This window comes from Colossoma macropomum, unplaced genomic scaffold (genome assembly GCF_904425465.1).
Source record: "Colossoma macropomum unplaced genomic scaffold, Colossoma_macropomum, whole genome shotgun sequence".
Lineage (NCBI taxonomy): Eukaryota > Metazoa > Chordata > Actinopteri > Characiformes > Serrasalmidae > Colossoma > Colossoma macropomum.
Genome location: NW_023494785.1, coordinates 42,289,114 through 42,305,653, shown reverse-complemented (window position 1 = coordinate 42,305,653; position 16,540 = coordinate 42,289,114). Strand labels below are relative to the sequence as shown.

Sequence of the window (16,540 nt, the reverse complement as noted above, 5' to 3'; positions counted from 1 at the left end):
TCAATCTGAAGAACTATTTCACCATGCAAAGAAACCATCCATCCATCCATCCATCATCTAAACCGCTTATCCTTCCGGGTCGCGGTGGGGTGCTGGAGCCTATCCCAGCTATGCAAAGAAACCCCTGCTGAAAAAAAACCCATAGAAACCATTAATTGTTTCTGTTGGTTCCTGATGGTTTTGTAACGTGTTGTGGCTTTTTAAAGGGTTGAGGTGACTAATGGTTTAACAGGTGACCAATAACTGATTCTAAATGTATTTAATGGTTTTCTAATGGGATCTAAAAGGGTTCTACAGGAAACCAGTGTTCTCTTTTGTAAACCATTAAGCCAATTCCCATTAAGAAAGAAATCCTAATTGTTTTTAATGGTCCTTTATCAGCAGGGCCATTTAAGCATGTCAGTGGTTCTATACTGGAACCCATGGTTCTGTGAGTGTAGTATTTAACGTCATTTGTCGTTTTATGTCGCGTTCTGTGGCGAATCACTGCATCCCTCAGGCTCGTTGTTTTGATGATTCATGGTTTTGTATCATTTCCATCCATCAGTGTTTTCTCACTACAATACCCAGCATGCATTATGCAAATATATCACACAGCCATTGGGTATCCCCACTGCTTAGTGATATAGCACTGACCTCTGGTCATCAAATTTTTTACCCCCTTCATCCAAGGAACGATTTAACATTCAAGCTCACCCCCAAAGTACACACACACACACACACACACACACACACACACACACACACACACCTTATAAGTCGCTTATCCCTCTGGGTCGCAGGGGGAGCTGGAGCCCATCCCAGCAGTCATTGGGTGGAAGGCAGGATACACCCTGGACAGGTCACCAGTCCATCACAGGGCAGACAGACAGACACATAGATTCACACATACATTCACACCTAGGGGCAATTTAGCATGTCCAATTAGCCTGACTGCATGTCTTTGGACTGTGGAGGAAACTGGAGAACCCGAAGGAAACCCACACAGACAGGGGGAGAACATGCAAACTCACCCCCGAAGTATCCACCCCAAAAAGCATGTGTAGTCTTTCACAATTTACTTCTACCTTCAAGATGCATCATCAGACGGTGGCTTTCCTTGTCTTTAAACCAGGAAATCTCACTTTAAAGACTACTGTGGCACTTCTGTAAGAGTACTATGAGCATACATATTTACAAAATGATGCAGATACAGCAGCGATGGTTGAATTGTTGTTTTGGCCAGATGGTCGTTTGAAGAGAACTAAAATAACAATGACATTACCAACTGCTTTTTATTGAACATTACCATGTCCTAATATTAACAGTTATAGTGAAACCAAACAGTATAGACATATTCACAATTCATGTTCATCTTATACATCCACTGTCAACATGACAGCATATTGGTTCATAGTTTACATCCAACACTCTTCTGCTCAGCACGCACACCCTCTTCCTCTATAGCCTTCTCTTGCTCAGACAAACTTGTTTTCAGGAGGTTTGTATATGCTGTGTGTGGTTTGTGAAACAGCTCCCCGTAGGGGCCAGGTGAGCAACTGCCTCCTCACTGCAGGAAACGCAGTGCTCCACTTCACTGCCCAGAAAATCTGTAACAAAAACTCAAACGAGGACAACGGAAAGTTTCTCAAAAAGATCAACCATCGCACCACTATTTTAGCTAATTTTATCATGTGCTTCGCTTCCTGATGTAGCACTTTATTCATCCTCTTGATGGCTAAAAGGCTAAGCACCTAATACAGAGTGGCTGGATTAGGTTTAGTCACCTGAATCATGGTAGGCACCGCTAACCTTGGCCAAAACTGGACAATGTGTGCTAACAAAGGCGAGTGTCACTGGTTCAGTCAAGTGAAGTAGTGTGATTGTTAGTAGGACAAAGAGTGAGCAGAGATACGTGGGAGTTGAGAGTCCTTCCAAGCTCAGCCCTCAGCCCCGTGAACGCCAGCTGATGACAGTCTGCTCTCAGTTTCCAGAACCTTTTGCTCCTCGGGCGTCACTTCCTGTGCTGCGGTAACTTCTTTTTCCACATTCCTTAATCCTAAAGAAACCCCTCCCTCTGCTCCCTCTCTCAGACTGCTGGTACTGACTTCAATAATAACGATACCTTCTCCACCCTCTAACTGAAAGATGCCCTCCATTTGCCCTGCTCCTGTCCCTACGACTCCTCCAGGGTCAGCAAAACTGTCCCCAGCCTCTGAACTGCTGCCCTCACCTTCTATCAGTGCAATCATTTGAACGCTTTGTCCACTGCCTGTCCCCCCATCTATCTTAGCCTCGTTGGCCAGCTCAAACACAACCTCCTGCCCTCCGAGAGGCATCAAGGCCTGGGCAGGATGGCAAGAAAGGCCCAGGTTTTCATTCTGGCCTTCACTGTAGCTGGAGTTTGGCTGGACGTCATCATCGCACTGAGGCTCTGTTTGGAAGTGAAGGACAAAAGATTTCTCCTCCACCCCTCCCTCAAGCCCTCCCATTCTTTCGCATTCCCTCTCTCCACCCCATTCCTGAAGCAGGTTAAGAGAAACCATCCCGGCCTTCTCTTTCGCCCCATCTCCCTCGCTGTCTCCCTCCGCCTGAAACCGAAGAACATACGACTTTTCCCTTCCCTCTCCGCTCCCTCCTTCCTCTTGTTCCCCTTCTCCTTCAAACTGTAACACATAAGACCTCCCTCCCTCCACTCCTCCTTCCATCTCCACCTTGACCTCCATCCCTTCCCCCTGCTCTCTTGCTCCTGTCTCCTTCTCAAAACATAGAACAAAGTGCTCCCCAGAGAGTGTCTCTGGAAGCTTTTCTGCAGCAGGTGCACTCCGGGGGTCACCTGCCAGTGCACAGGGGCTATTAGTCGGGGCACTTTCTGTTGGGGTCATTGTAGTGACTGTGGCTGGGACAGAAGGCATGTCAGGCACTGGATCTGAATTCTGAGGTGGCACACATGTTGAAACCTGAACGTTAAGTTGCTGGGACAGATTTGCTGAAGTAACAGAAGCAGCAGTTGCAGTAGAAGTGGTGGATGGGGCTGATGCTTGAGTTGCTGGTGCAGGTGTTGTCTGTACCAGGGAACCAGATGCCTGGGCTTTGGCCTTGGGTTTGCGCCCACGTCTGGTTCTAGTGTTCCTGGTACGACCGAGCGTTCCTAAAATGGGTCTGCTAATGGTTGTTGTGTTTTGGGGTGGGGCAGTAATGAGGGGAGTGTTGTTATTATTTGTGAGAATGAACCTCTGCTGGGTCTGGAGTGGTTGGAACTGTGAGATTTGAGTTTGAGGTGGCGCCAGGACCTGGGGCAGCGCTGGTATGGTTTGTACCAATGGGAGGGACTGAGGCGCTGAGGGGGCAGGAAGGGTATTTGCGTTGGTTGCCGTAGGAACGAGGATGAGACTGGGCTGGTTTCCATTGGTAGACTGGCACTGAAGAAGCAAGAAGTTCTGGGATGGTGGCTGTATTGGTGGTGGAGGAGGAGGAGGTGGAGGAGGGGGTGGAGCTGGCTGTGTTGGCACAGGATTGGACAGCGGGATCAGCTGCAGGCCCATAGGTGTCTGGATCATGAAATAATTCTGCGAGGTGTTTGGCGGAATGTCCAGGTTCGATGGCGAGAGGATTAGCGTGGAATTCCCGTCGGTGGAAAACAGCGAGCTTAGCCCACCCGCCGCGTTCAAACTCAACGTGGTCGTCGTGGTTTCAGAAGCCCCACCCTTCCCCATGATCTTCCCTGCTTCTTTTACACACGTGGCTCCTGCCCCGCTGATGTGGGTCCGGAGGTGCCTTTGCAAGTAAGAGTGCATGACGAACTCCTTGCCGCAGTGCTGGCACTTGTAGTCCTTGCGAGAGGAGTGCGTGCGCAAGTGCAGCTGCAGGTTGGAGGAGTGCGTGAAGCTCTTGTGGCACTGCGCACACTGAAAGGGTCTCTCTCCAGAGTGCGTGCGCTCATGTTGCTTCAGATTTGAGGTTTGGGAGAAGGCCTTGCCGCACACAGAGCAGGCGTGGGGACGCAAGCCAGAGTGCAGCTGGCTGTGTCTCCGCAGGCAGCTGGTGTTTTTGAACGACTTGCCGCATTCCTGGCACACGTAGGGGCGCTCTCCCGTGTGCTGCCGTAGGTGGTACTGGTAATGTGAGCTCCACTTGAAGGTTAGAGGGCAGTACGGACACTTGAAGGCCCGCACTCCCGTGTGCACCTGATTAGGAAGAGAGAAGCATGTGAAATATTTGTCAATAAACTAGGGATGCATGAAAACATCTGAATCTAAACTACACTTAAAAATAAAATATCGGCATTGGACAGAGGTTTAAATTTGACAGATTTTCGTATCAGATGTATTTATTTTACTCAAAGTGTTTAGGAGACACTGGACAATGATACCAGCATTTCAGCATTTCAATATCAGCATTTTACTCAATTTTCTGCATTTGTAACCCTGCAGAAATAAATGTTGTATTTCTCCGTCTTGATAATCCAGGTAGATTTATTACCAAACTGTACGATTTATATGTATCAGCGTCAGCACATATAAAATATTGGATATTGGCACTGGTCCACAATGCCTGTATCCCTTATATAAACGTGAAGGGACAATCATGACATATCTCCATTTATGTTAAGCAAATCAGAAAACAATTACTGCAATTAGTAAAACAGCTTAAGAGAAGCTTAAACTGTAACTGCTGTATAACTGGTGTAGAAGTGCATTGTGTTGCATGATTTGACAATCAATCATCAGAATCAATTTTTATTATTAAATATTTTTATAATTGATGGTTCTTTTTTGGCCAAAATAAAATTTTCAGACTATTTTCCAAAGTAGAAAAAAATGTAACAAAATGCAGTCTATTGTTTTAATTGTCTGTTTTCCATCACTGCATTTCAGAAACTGTAACAAAACAATCCAACTGAACCGCGGTTTAATTTCGAATCACACTGAATTCTTTGGTAATGAACAATAATTGATGCAAATGTAATATTAGCATCTCTAATATATTCTGGGAATACCAATGTGATGTGACAGGTTGACCTTCAACCCAGTGTGATGATTTGCTTATGCATTTTTATCCAAGGACCATTGTTTTATGGTGTGCGAGTGTTTACCCGTTGATGTATGGACAGTAGGGAGGATCTCTTGAAGCTTTTTCCACACTCGGTGCAGCGGTACGGCCTCTCGCCCGTGTGGTCTCTCATGTGGTAGCGCAGTCCAGATGAACCCTTAAACGACTTCCCGCATTCTGAGCAACGGTACGGCCTCTCTGTCACGAAAGAAGGCACAGAAATTAGGACAGATGTATGAGACAACCCAGGGGATCACCTGCATTGGGGACAAGGGGATAAGGTGGTCCTAAACCCTGATACTGGAGTTCTCCTGGCCTGCCCATTGTAGCATTTCCCTGTTCTGACATCTTAGTAAGAGCTTATCAATTACCTGATTGGTTGGATCAGGTGTGCTAGAGCTGGGTTACTCCAGGGGTCAACTGACTAAACTTCCAACCTCCTTCCTAGTTAGCACATTTCTCTGTGAATCCAAGTTTACATACTCAAACTAAGATTAATCCCAGAAAGCATGACGTTTATGATGAACAGCCAATCATATGAAACGTGAGGAGGAGTCAAGCGGCTTAAAGAAGGAAAAAGAAATCATACTATGTAAATTATGTAGAAAGTAAAGCATCGGTAACCATATTTAGCCAATGCCACCATGTTAGTGACCCAAAGTGGTCAGAAGGAAATCCCTGATTGTTTAGAAATGCAGCCTTAATCGGCCCAAGAATCATTTCAGATACTGAACTTAGTTATAAAATCCAAAGATCGAACTACGTTGAAAGTTAATTTACTAAACAAGAAGTTCTGCTTTGTGAGACAGAACCCAGGACCATGTTGGGGACCACAGTTGTAGAGGACATGTTTTCTTGGACATTATAAAAGTCAGCCCTCCAACTCTGGCATGTTTGAAATATAACTGTTTTTAATAAAACAGGAAGACAACGTGTGGTGGGCATTACTGCCATCAGTCACACCTTTGCCTTGAACCAGTCAGATTCGCTCAATTACAGTGAAATGACTGACCATCCACTCAACCAACAGAACTCGTAAGGCCATGAACTGAGACATTTAGTGAGACCATAAGTTTAAGTCCAGTTCACACCCATCCAGTGGGATGAGACGGTATTAGAATGTTTCGCCTCATTCAGGACCTAAAATGTTATGAGCTCTTTCACTCACAGCTGGGATCCCTGCAAATCTGTTTGAGCTGCCTTTGCATATGCAGCTCCACACAAGACCAAGCATAAAATAAACAGGCGGAGCGTCTTCAGGTGCAAAACATTGCCCATTCTTGCTGCTCATTGAATGGACAAACGCATTTTGGAAAAATTTCGGAAAAGTGAGAGCGGAGAGCTTCACCGCTTCATTCAGAAGCTGAAATTTTGAGTGCTTCCACATGTAACTGGGATACTTGTGGCCCACTTTGAGCTGCTTTTTTGGAGATTCTAATCCTTCTGACGTTTGAGAAAAAGTTCCAGCTGCCGGGACTCAGACGATTCATCATCTTGGTTGTCACCAAGCCAAAGCCAGAGACGACCGTGACTGGTCAGTGAGTTCACTGTCCTCACAGCGGTTTCACTAGTTTTAGTGATAAAACTCCACTGTCTCACTGGATTAATGGGAACTTGGTCTTTAGACCGCTTTGCTTTCTCACCGTTATTCGCAGTCGAGCTCTTGCCGCCGCCTCCTCCTTTTCTCCCTGCCTTCCCCGATGCCCTGGTGGTCGGTTTCCCCCCAGCCTGCCTCTCTCCCTCCTCTGTGACGGCGATGAGGCTGACATGGATCTCCCTCTCTCCTTCGCCCTCGTCCCCCTCTCTCTTGGCGGAGGGTGAAGAAGGCAGGGGCAGGGAGAGAGAGAGCGAGGGAGGACAGACGATTTCGGCCTCGGCCTCAGCCAGTAGCCTCTGCTCCTCGGTGTGGGAGAGCTGGTGGTTGAGCAGGGAGGAGAGCAGGGGGAACGAGCGATCGCATGCTGAGCAGCTGAACTGGGAGCGGGACGGCTGGGACAGAGGGTGCACCTGGATAGAGCGGAAAAAGCGTTTTGCAGTGAACTATCAATAATCAATCAATGCGATTATTTCATTGTTAAGTTTAGGTTATAAACGATCGTTCTTGAAACATCTAATGAAAAATGACAAATTCTGAAATTTTTTCCATGGTATCTAGGTAGATACAGCCAAGCGAGCTCATTGGTTAGGACTTCAGGAGCTGACCTGAAGGCCTTACATATTAGATTAAGCCTCAACATAATAAGGAAGTGACAGAGAAAATCAACCAAGCATGTTTTTATTCACAGTGGCACCAATTCAGAGAGAAAAACATCATGCTAGGCCTTCGGCAAGTTCAAGATACGTCACCAACTACGAATATGAGCCGTAGTCTAACCAGGTTTCTGTCAGTTGCTAGAAACGGAAAACAGAGGCAGCAGCTCTATGCTAGAAATGTTTACTGAAAGAGCCACTGTGAAACTGATACATACCAGTTAAAATATGTCAACAGCCATACAAATGGTCATGCGAATCACTGTTAGCTTGGCGCTAACATAATATTAGAATACCATAGGGCTGCTAGAAGAAATTAGCATTATTATAGAGGTCTGGTTTTGACATTCATGGCCCAAACTGAAGGCCTAGCTCTAATAGTCACAGTAGATATGAAAGCATGAACTTATCAGGATCTTACGGGATTAGCATTAGCATTTCTTATTGTGGATATGATTATCTATTAATTAAACGCAGTCTCAGAGATACTGGTAGAGATACCAGTGTCTTAAGCTTGGTCGCTTTATTGGATGTTGCTTGTATACTTTATAGAATATTGTTATAACTGATTAAAACCAGTAACAATGTTACAAAAACCAGTGCAGTCCAGTCACAGCCTAAGATTGATGTATCTTGATGCACTGACGGATTTTCTCACACCCATCGACAAAACATATTGCCGTTCCTGCGCCATTCAGTTTACAACCCTTTTACACCTCACAGTTACTCAGGCCACCCACCTGCGCCATGTGTCTGCTCAGCGAGTTGCTGTTTTTGAATCTCTTTCCGCAGCAGGCACATTCCGACAAAGCTGCCGCTCTCGTAGTCGTGTCCACCGCAGGCATGGTGGCATCGGCGGACACGGAGCCGGCGAAGCTCTGGAGCAGATCGTACTGAACCTGCCCAGCCCCGCCTCCAATCGCACCCAACCCAAGAAGCTCTGCCCCTTGTGCACTTTCAGACACCGCCGTGGTCTCCACCACCTCCTCGAAGTCTGCCAACAAGGGTGCCGTCCCAATCAGAGAAACTCCACACCCCTGAGCTTCCTCTATGCCGTCCCCTGCGGTGACTCCGCCCTCATGCCCCGCCCCCAGGCTGTCCAAGTGGAGGGCCTGATGCTCTTCCAGGTGCGTCTGGGTTCCAAATGTTTCATTGCAGCTGCCACAGCTGTAAAGCAGGACATCAGCGCCTGTTTCCACCGCGTCTTCCATGCTAACTTGCATGTGGTCGGTGCTCGCGACCGTCGTTAGCACGTTCTGGCCGTTTTCGGACGATGAAGGTGTGGACGATGAGGGCATGTGGTGCGAAAGGAAAACCTGGCTGACTTCACCTTCCTGTCCGCCCACAAGGCCCACCATGTCTGAAATAGTCATGCCAACTGCCCTCAAATCGTCTGAAGTGGCGCCCTCGAGCACCGCCTCCACCTCTGCCCTCGGCCCCACCTTCCCCGCTTTGGCCCCCCCCTTGGCCTTGCCCTCCATGTGGGAGTTGCGGTGAAGTGCCAGGTTGGAGGAGTGGGTGAAGCTGCGGCCGCATTCACTGCAGACGTACGGCCGCTCTCCCGTGTGTATGCGCATGTGCTGCCGCAGGTTGGTTGACTGGCTGAAGGCTTTGCTGCACACCATGCAGACGTACGGCTTGACACCAAGGTGTACATTCTTGTGCCTGCGCAGACTGCTCGAGTTCTTGAAGGCCTTGGGGCACCTGTCGCACGGATACGGGCACTCCCCCGTGTGCTGGCGCAGGTGGTACTGGTAGTGTGAGCTCCACTTGAAGGTCAAGGGGCAGTATGGGCACTGGAAGGTGCGCAAACCTGTATGCACACTGCGGTGGACCTGGACATGAAATCATTAAGACAAAATCAAATTATGATATTAAAATAAGGGCGTCATTGCTTATCTGTCAGTTAGACCTGCAACTAAAAATTATTTTTGAAAAGCCAGTTACTGCAACCCTATCTGGATTAAGCGGTTAAGATGAAGAATAAATGATGAATGAATGAATGAATGAAGCCAGTTGTTCTCTGCCCTAAACACTTTCAATCGTTTCTCGACTCCAAAATACCTGATTCAGCTCATCAGCCTATTATCCAGCCCTACTAGAAACCAGAGCTGGTTTATGAGGAGCCTGGCCACTTCCTATTTCCCCCCGTTATATCAAAAACAGGACTGCAAAACAGCAGAGGGCGCCTGCGAGCGAATCCTCAATGAATGGGAGTAAATGGAGCTCAACGGCTAAAAACGAAAAGTTAAAATAGTTTCTAATCACTGAACCAGAACTTTCCTTTAATTTTAGAAAGTAGAAGGATGGATTTCACTAAAAAAGCTAAGAAAACTCACCTGTGTTTTTCCTTATTTTTACAGCAAACGGGTTTTGGGCAGCAGAATGCTGGCATTATTGCTACTGAGTGCTGATTGGTTGGCGAGCGGAGCAGCTCATTGGCTGTTTGCGCTCACAGACGTCATGAACGAACATGAGGCGCCGTTTTAAACTCCTATAACTTTTAGTTTAAAAGCTCTTAAAATATAACAGCAGTGTTAAAATGTTTTATGCTGTTCTGTGTTCAGGAAATAAATGTATTCTTTTACATTAAAAATGTTTAAGTATTTATAAACTATGATTTTGCTCAGATGCTCCATCTTAAGCCATTCATGTTGGACTTGCTCAGGAGCGCCCTCTAGTGTTTGAGAAACCCGAAAGACACTACAGAGTGATTATTCTTCTCTCTACAAGTTCTCTGACGTAATAATACAATGTAATGTTTTGTATCACAGCGTATTGTTTTTTTTTTATTGCTGTGTTGTGACTAGCATGTCACCTTGTAGTAGGTGCATCTGCTTGGGGCTAACACATTAGCTTGTGGCTAGAGCTTTTGAAAGGGACACTATAAAATGCAACTTTTTCATATTCTGCCTTCACAATGTTAATGCAGTGGGTTTTAAACTGTGGGGACGGCAACAAATAGAACAAATCATTGATTATTTTTCAGTTCCACAGTCACGCTAAGGATGCAGTAAAGGGCCTTTTTATGATTCATTCTTTTATCACGCTCATTAATGCGTTTGTTGATTGGAAGAACAGTAATACTGAGTCACTTCACAAAATATGTGGTGGGTCGCAATCAAACGCTGCCTTTACAAGCGGGTCCAGGCATGAAAAAGGTTTGGAACCCCTGTTCTAATACACTAAAATGGAAACATTAACATATCAACACGCGGCATATTTCATTTTCAGGCACTCCTTGTTTTTGTCGTATTGAAAAATGTAATGAACTGAGACATAACTGTGCTGTACGGAATCAAAATATGAATCTTGTGAATCGTACACCAGATCTGGGAAGAGAGCCCTGCTGTCCATGATGCTTGCAGGTACTGCTCACCTGTAGGAGAGAAGAACGCTTGAAAGCTTTGCCACAGTCTTCACACTTATAGGGCTTCTCTCCTGAGTGGGACCTGGAAAAAACATGCACATTGAATTTAGCCGCTGACACAAAACCAGACTCAGCTGATTGGTTCTTTCTGCAGGCGATAAGAAAATGCATATAGTGACAGTAATCAACAAGTTGTTACATCTGTCCATGCACAGCTTATGTGATCTAATCTCTAGCCCCTCATCTGTGGTCAGTTTCCTTTTTGGGTGGAGGACCATTCTCAACCTAGCAGTGACACTAACATGTATAAGTCCCGCTGTGTCTGACAGTCATGCTATTTTACTCTTCTTTCTGTCCGTTTTATTATTTAATTAAATGTATAAGTGACCAACTACCTTCATTATACATCAAGAAATGGCTTCATCTAACAGTTTCACTACTATATACTGTACAGCTTTCAATACTATGTGGGCTCAGACCATCAGATGCTGTACAGAGAGCCGCATCTCAGATGAGACAGCTGCCATTAGAGTCACTTGTATTTATAGCAGAAGGTCAGAGTTTAATGACTGTGACAGAGATAAAGCGTTATGCCTTATGGCAGTGGTCACCAACCTGCTCCTGGAGATCTACCTTCCTGCAGAACTCAGCTCCAGACCTACTGCTCATTTTCAGTGTTCACAATTTTATTTTTGGGCTCTACTCGAACAGATTTACACACTTCAATGTTCCCGAAAACACATTATTTTGTCATACTGTTCATCTCTATTCACCCTCTGTCTGAAACACTGTTAGAGCTCCTGTGTCTTTAAGCCCCGCCTCCTGATGAGCCCAGCATGCTCTGATTGGTCAGCTCGCCCACTCCTCTTCCACGTTCCGCCCCTGTCTTGCAGACAGACCCTTCTCTCCTGAACAGCTGTAAACTCCGCTGTGGCTGTTTCTCCAAAGGCGTCGGTTCTGCTGTATCAGTTTGATCCAGAGTGGACGCTGAAAGTCTGGTCACCGTCTCCACATGGCTACAACACTGAACACACTCTTCCTCCCTCAGTAGCCGCTGTGCGCTGTGTGAGGGCGTGCCAAGCTTGCCGGTAGGTGGGCAGTAAGGACTGTGTTACGAGATGATGTCATCTTGTAACAAAGGAAAAGGGCTGGAATTCCAACACAGGGAATTTTACTGTAGTTTACTTTGTAACTTTGCAGAACGTTTACATGCACAAAAAGATATAAACACACTAAAGGAATGGGAAAAGCTGGATAGGCCCCCCTTAAGTGGACCAGATGTGCTCAATCAGGGTTGGGATTGAAGTATCCAGGAAAGGAGATCTCCAGGAGCAGGTCTGGTGACCACTGCTTTATGGTTTTTGAAGGACATCGATTTCATTTTGGTGGCTTGTCCTACTTCGTAAATAACTAAAGCTGTGTTGGATCAACGCTCAAATAGAGTATTTTTGTTAGATTATCTAAAAGGGTAACATCACCGTTAAGTTAATACACAAGTTGATAAGCCCACTTAAGACTTTTTATAGGAAAAGACTTTCAATCACCTGAACTCTGAAGTGCTTTGTGGGTGACCAAGCAGTCTCACCCTCTCAGCCCTGACTTACAGCCACAGAACTCACCTGTATTTATCATTAGTCACTTTATAAAATGTCCATTTTTTCCTGCAGATGAACATCTCATCCTTGAGTTGGAGAAACCCAGCACAGAACAGAATTCCCACCCATTTCTAATTATTTAACATTTTTTTGGGAGAATCGCTCAGTGAACTCATAGTAGCCAACTTTACTGCCTCCGGGCTGCATCCGAGGAGTTGAAGGAAACTTCCTTTGCCATCTACTTCTGTTGACTTTGCCTTGACTTGCCCATGGCCTCACCAAATATACTGGCAGAGCTGACACAGGAAAACCAAGGAAAGCAGATGAGAAAGGAAGTTTCATTCAACAGTGTGGACACATTTCATTTAACTATGTCAGGGGTCACAACCCAAATGTTCAGAAGAGCCATTTTGTCCTTTCAACAAAAATCAATACACTTTGAAAGCCACAACATTTTATGTCCATTTTACCATCTTGGCTGTAAATCTGTCTCAGTATGTGCTGATGTTCTAGAACAGGCTAAAAATATACTATACATGAAAACACAGACTGACTTTGCTCTGCTTTAGGCTTTAGCTCTGTTATAGCTGCTTTTCTCGCATCTCCGGCAGGAAACTTTTCCACAGAAGTAGAACAGTTTCTTGTAAAATGTCTGTCAGCGTTTGATTTTTTACGAGGCGGAAGTCAGCTTCTCATTTGCCAGCTTCTTGTTGGAATTTTCCCATTCCACCTTAAATAGTGTCTAAAATTCGACTTCAGCTTTGTGACTTTTTAGTGTTTGGCAGTTTCTCGCTGCAGATTAAACGTATCAGGAAACCAGCCGAGTGATTATAAACGCAATTAAGTCCATTCATCTCCAAATTATTGATGTTAGCCTTAAATCTTGTTGCCTTTTCATTAGCTAGAAGACTGCTGTCTGCATTGCTATGGTGACCAGCAGTCTGCACGCCAACCTTCAGGGTTAAAGGGTGAATTAGCAGTTCTACATTAACTCCAGAGTTTAAGACCATTTATTGTTAAACTGTGTTGAACGATCAGCAGAGCTTTATTTTACTGTAAAGGAGCATTATTTTATTTTTACCTACTAATCTAATTCTGCTGTGGAGCCGCAACAGGACAGTAAAAGAGCCGCACGTTGCCGACCTCTGCACTATGTGGACACAGCCAAAATCTGATAGTAGTGCTACTTTGGACCAACTGGTGAAGCCAGTCATTACAGGAAGGTCTAAAATCATCTGTATGGCAGTTGTTTCTAAATAAAAAAGGTAGATGAGCCTGAAAAAGTTGACCTGTCTGAAGTCTCACCTCTGGTGGTACAGCAGAGCAGATGAGCCCTTGAAGGCCTTGGGGCAGAGGTTACAGCGGTACGGCCTCTCGTTATTATGGCTACGCTGATGATGTGCTAGCCTTGAAGACCACTTAAAGCTCTTCCCACAGTCCATACACTGGTAAGGGTGCTCGGGATTCTGGGACCCTGTTGACGTCGACGACGTCACCATCTCGACGCCCGTGAGCACGACCGTTTCCGTCTCCTTCTCCTCTTCCCCACCCTTCTCTCCATCGTCATCCCCCTCTTCTACTGGGGTTAGGAGGGACGGAAATGGAGAGAGGGAGGAGGGGGGTTGTGTGGGAAGAAGTTCTGTTTGGACAACCAGGGTGGCCACGGTGTTGGCCATTGTACCCCACAAGTACAGGAGGCCAGTGCAAACAGTTGGGGATGTAGTGCGTCTTAATCGCCTCCCTGGTTTTCACTGTGTATGGCAGCCATTGCAGATGCGTAGTGGAGATGACGGCTCTCCTCAGCTGGACTTCCAGACCCTGGAACAAAGTATGTATGTTGAAAAGAGTGAAGTGCATTTTTCACTTCAGCTACCAGAACTTTATCAATAAACTGAAAACACCCCTCGTTTGTTTAATTTCCACTCAAAACAGCCGCTAAGTACAAGTTTTTCATACTGTAAGACAGATTTCTGATGAGATTAGATATAAGTTCATCCCCTTGCTTGAGAAAGTCAAATGAAAGTAAGCAAAATGACAAGAAATTGGAGTTGCTTAAATGCTATGCCTGGAAGAGCTGGTCGACCCCAAAACTGCCCCCATCAGATAAACAGCACTTAAAGCTTTCATCTCTGAGAGAGAGGAGAAAATCAAGCTGCTTCAGATCTGAAAACATCCACAGGTGTTTCTGTCCATCCTTCCACTGTGAGAAGACGACTCAGCGCTGTGGGTCTGAAAGGATGTGTAGCTGATCAAGAAGAACCTCACTGAGAAAAGGAGACGGACACATCAAACAAAGAAGCTGAACGATGGACTGACCACCCCAGAGTCCAGACCTCAACATCACTGAATGTGTTTGATTACTTCAGAAAATGATCAACCAGCTTCTAAGACTGAACTTTGGAGGTGTGTCTGCAGATTCTTTGAGGAGCTGAAAGCGAGTCTCCTGAAAAGAATGGAAGCTGAAATAAAGGGAAGGAGTGGAAAACTGATTTTATCTACACCGATCAGGCATAACATTCTGACCACCTCCTTGTTTCTACACTCATTGTCCATTTTATCAGCTCCACTTACTATATAGGTGCACTTTGTAGTTCTACAGTTACAGACTGTAGTCCATCTGTTTCTCTGATACTTTGTTAGCCCCCTTTTACCCTGTTCTTCAGTGGTCAGGACCCCCATGGACCCTCACAGAGCAGGTACTATTTGGGTGGTGGATCATTCTCAGCACTGCAGTAACACTGACGTGGTGGTGGTGTGTTAGTGTGTTGTGCTGGTCTGAGTGGATCAGACACAGCAGTGCTGCTGGAGTTTTTAAACACCTCAGTGTCACTGCTGGACTGAGAATAGTCCACCACATCTATAAGGTGGATTGACAAGGTAGGAGTGTCTAATAGAGTGGACAGTGAGTGGACACAGTGTTTAAAAACTCCAGCAGCACTGCTGTGTCTGATCCACTCGTACCAGCGCAACACACTAACACACCACCACCACGTCAGTGTTACTGCAGTGCTGAGAATGACCCACTAACCAAATAGTACCTGCTCTGCGAGGGTCCATGGGGGTCCTGACCACTGAAGAACAGGGTAAAAGGGGGCTAACAAAGTATCAGAGAAACAGATGGACTACAGTCTGTAACTGTAGAACTACAAAGTGCACCTATATAGTAAGTGGAGCTGATGAAAATGGACAATGAGCGTAGAAACAAGGAGGTGGTCAGAATGTTATGCCTGAGTAGACTGATAAATCAATGTGATCAGTTATTGATCTCAGTGTTACTGAGCTCTGCTAAAGCCTGAGTAGACTGATAAATCAATGTGATCAGTTATTGATCTCAGTGTTACTGAGCTCTGCTAAAGCCTGAGTAGACTGATAAATCAATGTGATTATCGATTATTAATCTCAGTGCTACTGAGTACGTTTAGGGCCGTGTATTCAGTATTCAGCCCAACCTCTAGGTGAACTCAGATATCACAGCATAAAGCCAAACCACAGGTCACGTGATTTAAATGCCGCTAGCCTACTTCCTATTCTAAGGGCAACACGACCAAACAAACTCCACTGAGGTGCGAAGCCCGTCAGAACGTTTCGTAAAAGCCTTGGCTGATTATTGATCAACCTTCCCCTTTAAAACCCCTCCTCCTCCTCCTCCTCTTCTCCCCCCTCCCTCCTCCCCTCTGCCCGTGTGTCCTGCTGTGTTGTCTGGCGCAAATGACAAATACATACACGAGATTAAGACAAAGCGGGTTAACGTGGTCAGCGCACTCACCCTCCGGTCAGCGCGAACAGAGCTGATCGATTATTTTATCGCCGGTCTGGTGGTTTTACTGGTCCGGTGTCGAGCCGGCCTGCTCGGCTCCATCTCTCCGCTCTCCGCCTCGATTTCTGGAGCGACGCGCTGTTTTCCCCCTTTAACGTTCTTACGCAAAATGCGTAAATGACACCGGCCCGTGATTATTAACTTAAAACCGCAGCTTTAACCGGGCTGGAGTCCGCAGTGATGGTCCATACAACCTTAACAATAATCTGGAGCACAAACTAACCAGCAGTCACCCGCCTGCCTCCACCTCTCACCAACCGCTGTCCTGATTGGCTCCTTCTGCCCCTCGGTTCTCTCCTGTCATTGGTCAGCAGCGCCGATGCGGACACATTGCTGCTAAATTAGCCCTGAATCTCCTTTAAATGCTCGGAAAATGTGGAGGAGCTTCGAATCGCATCACTGATATTTTGTAGGTTGCATGTGTGACTTTTAGAGCTGGCTCAAAAACAAAAATATAGACTCCTGGGTGTTCCCTAG

The 16,540-nt window shown here is 46.0% G+C and overlaps 1 protein-coding gene across 1 annotated transcript; it reads right to left on the bottom strand.

The window, feature by feature from the left end:
- Nucleotides 1–1,255: 1,255 nt before the first annotated feature.
- Nucleotides 1,256–16,317, bottom strand: znf628 (zinc finger protein 628). Its single transcript, XM_036595393.1, has 7 exons — nt 16,013–16,317; nt 13,552–14,064; nt 10,661–10,733; nt 8,022–9,116; nt 6,675–7,038; nt 5,075–5,229; nt 1,256–4,166 (listed from the first exon to the last, which is right to left on the bottom strand). Exons 2-7 carry the CDS (start codon nt 13,920–13,922, stop codon nt 1,920–1,922), a joined length of 4,305 nt encoding a protein of 1,434 aa, XP_036451286.1. The 5' UTR covers nt 13,923–14,064; nt 16,013–16,317; the 3' UTR covers nt 1,256–1,919.
- Between the last annotated feature and the right edge of the window lie 223 nt (nt 16,318–16,540).

Excerpts from the sequence above, each read along its gene's own strand:
- znf628 (XM_036595393.1), bottom strand. The coding sequence starts at position 13,922 with ATGGCCAACACCGTGGCCACCCTGGTTGTCCAAACAGAACTTCTTCCC. Across the intron at positions 5,230-6,674 it reads GAGCTCGACTGCGAATAACG|AGAGGCCGTACCGTTGCTCA; the intron begins GTGAGAAAGCAA and ends CTTTCGTGACAG. Across the intron at positions 4,167-5,074 it reads TACTGTCCATACATCAACGG|GTGCACACGGGAGTGCGGGC; the intron begins GTAAACACTCGC and ends CTTCCTAATCAG.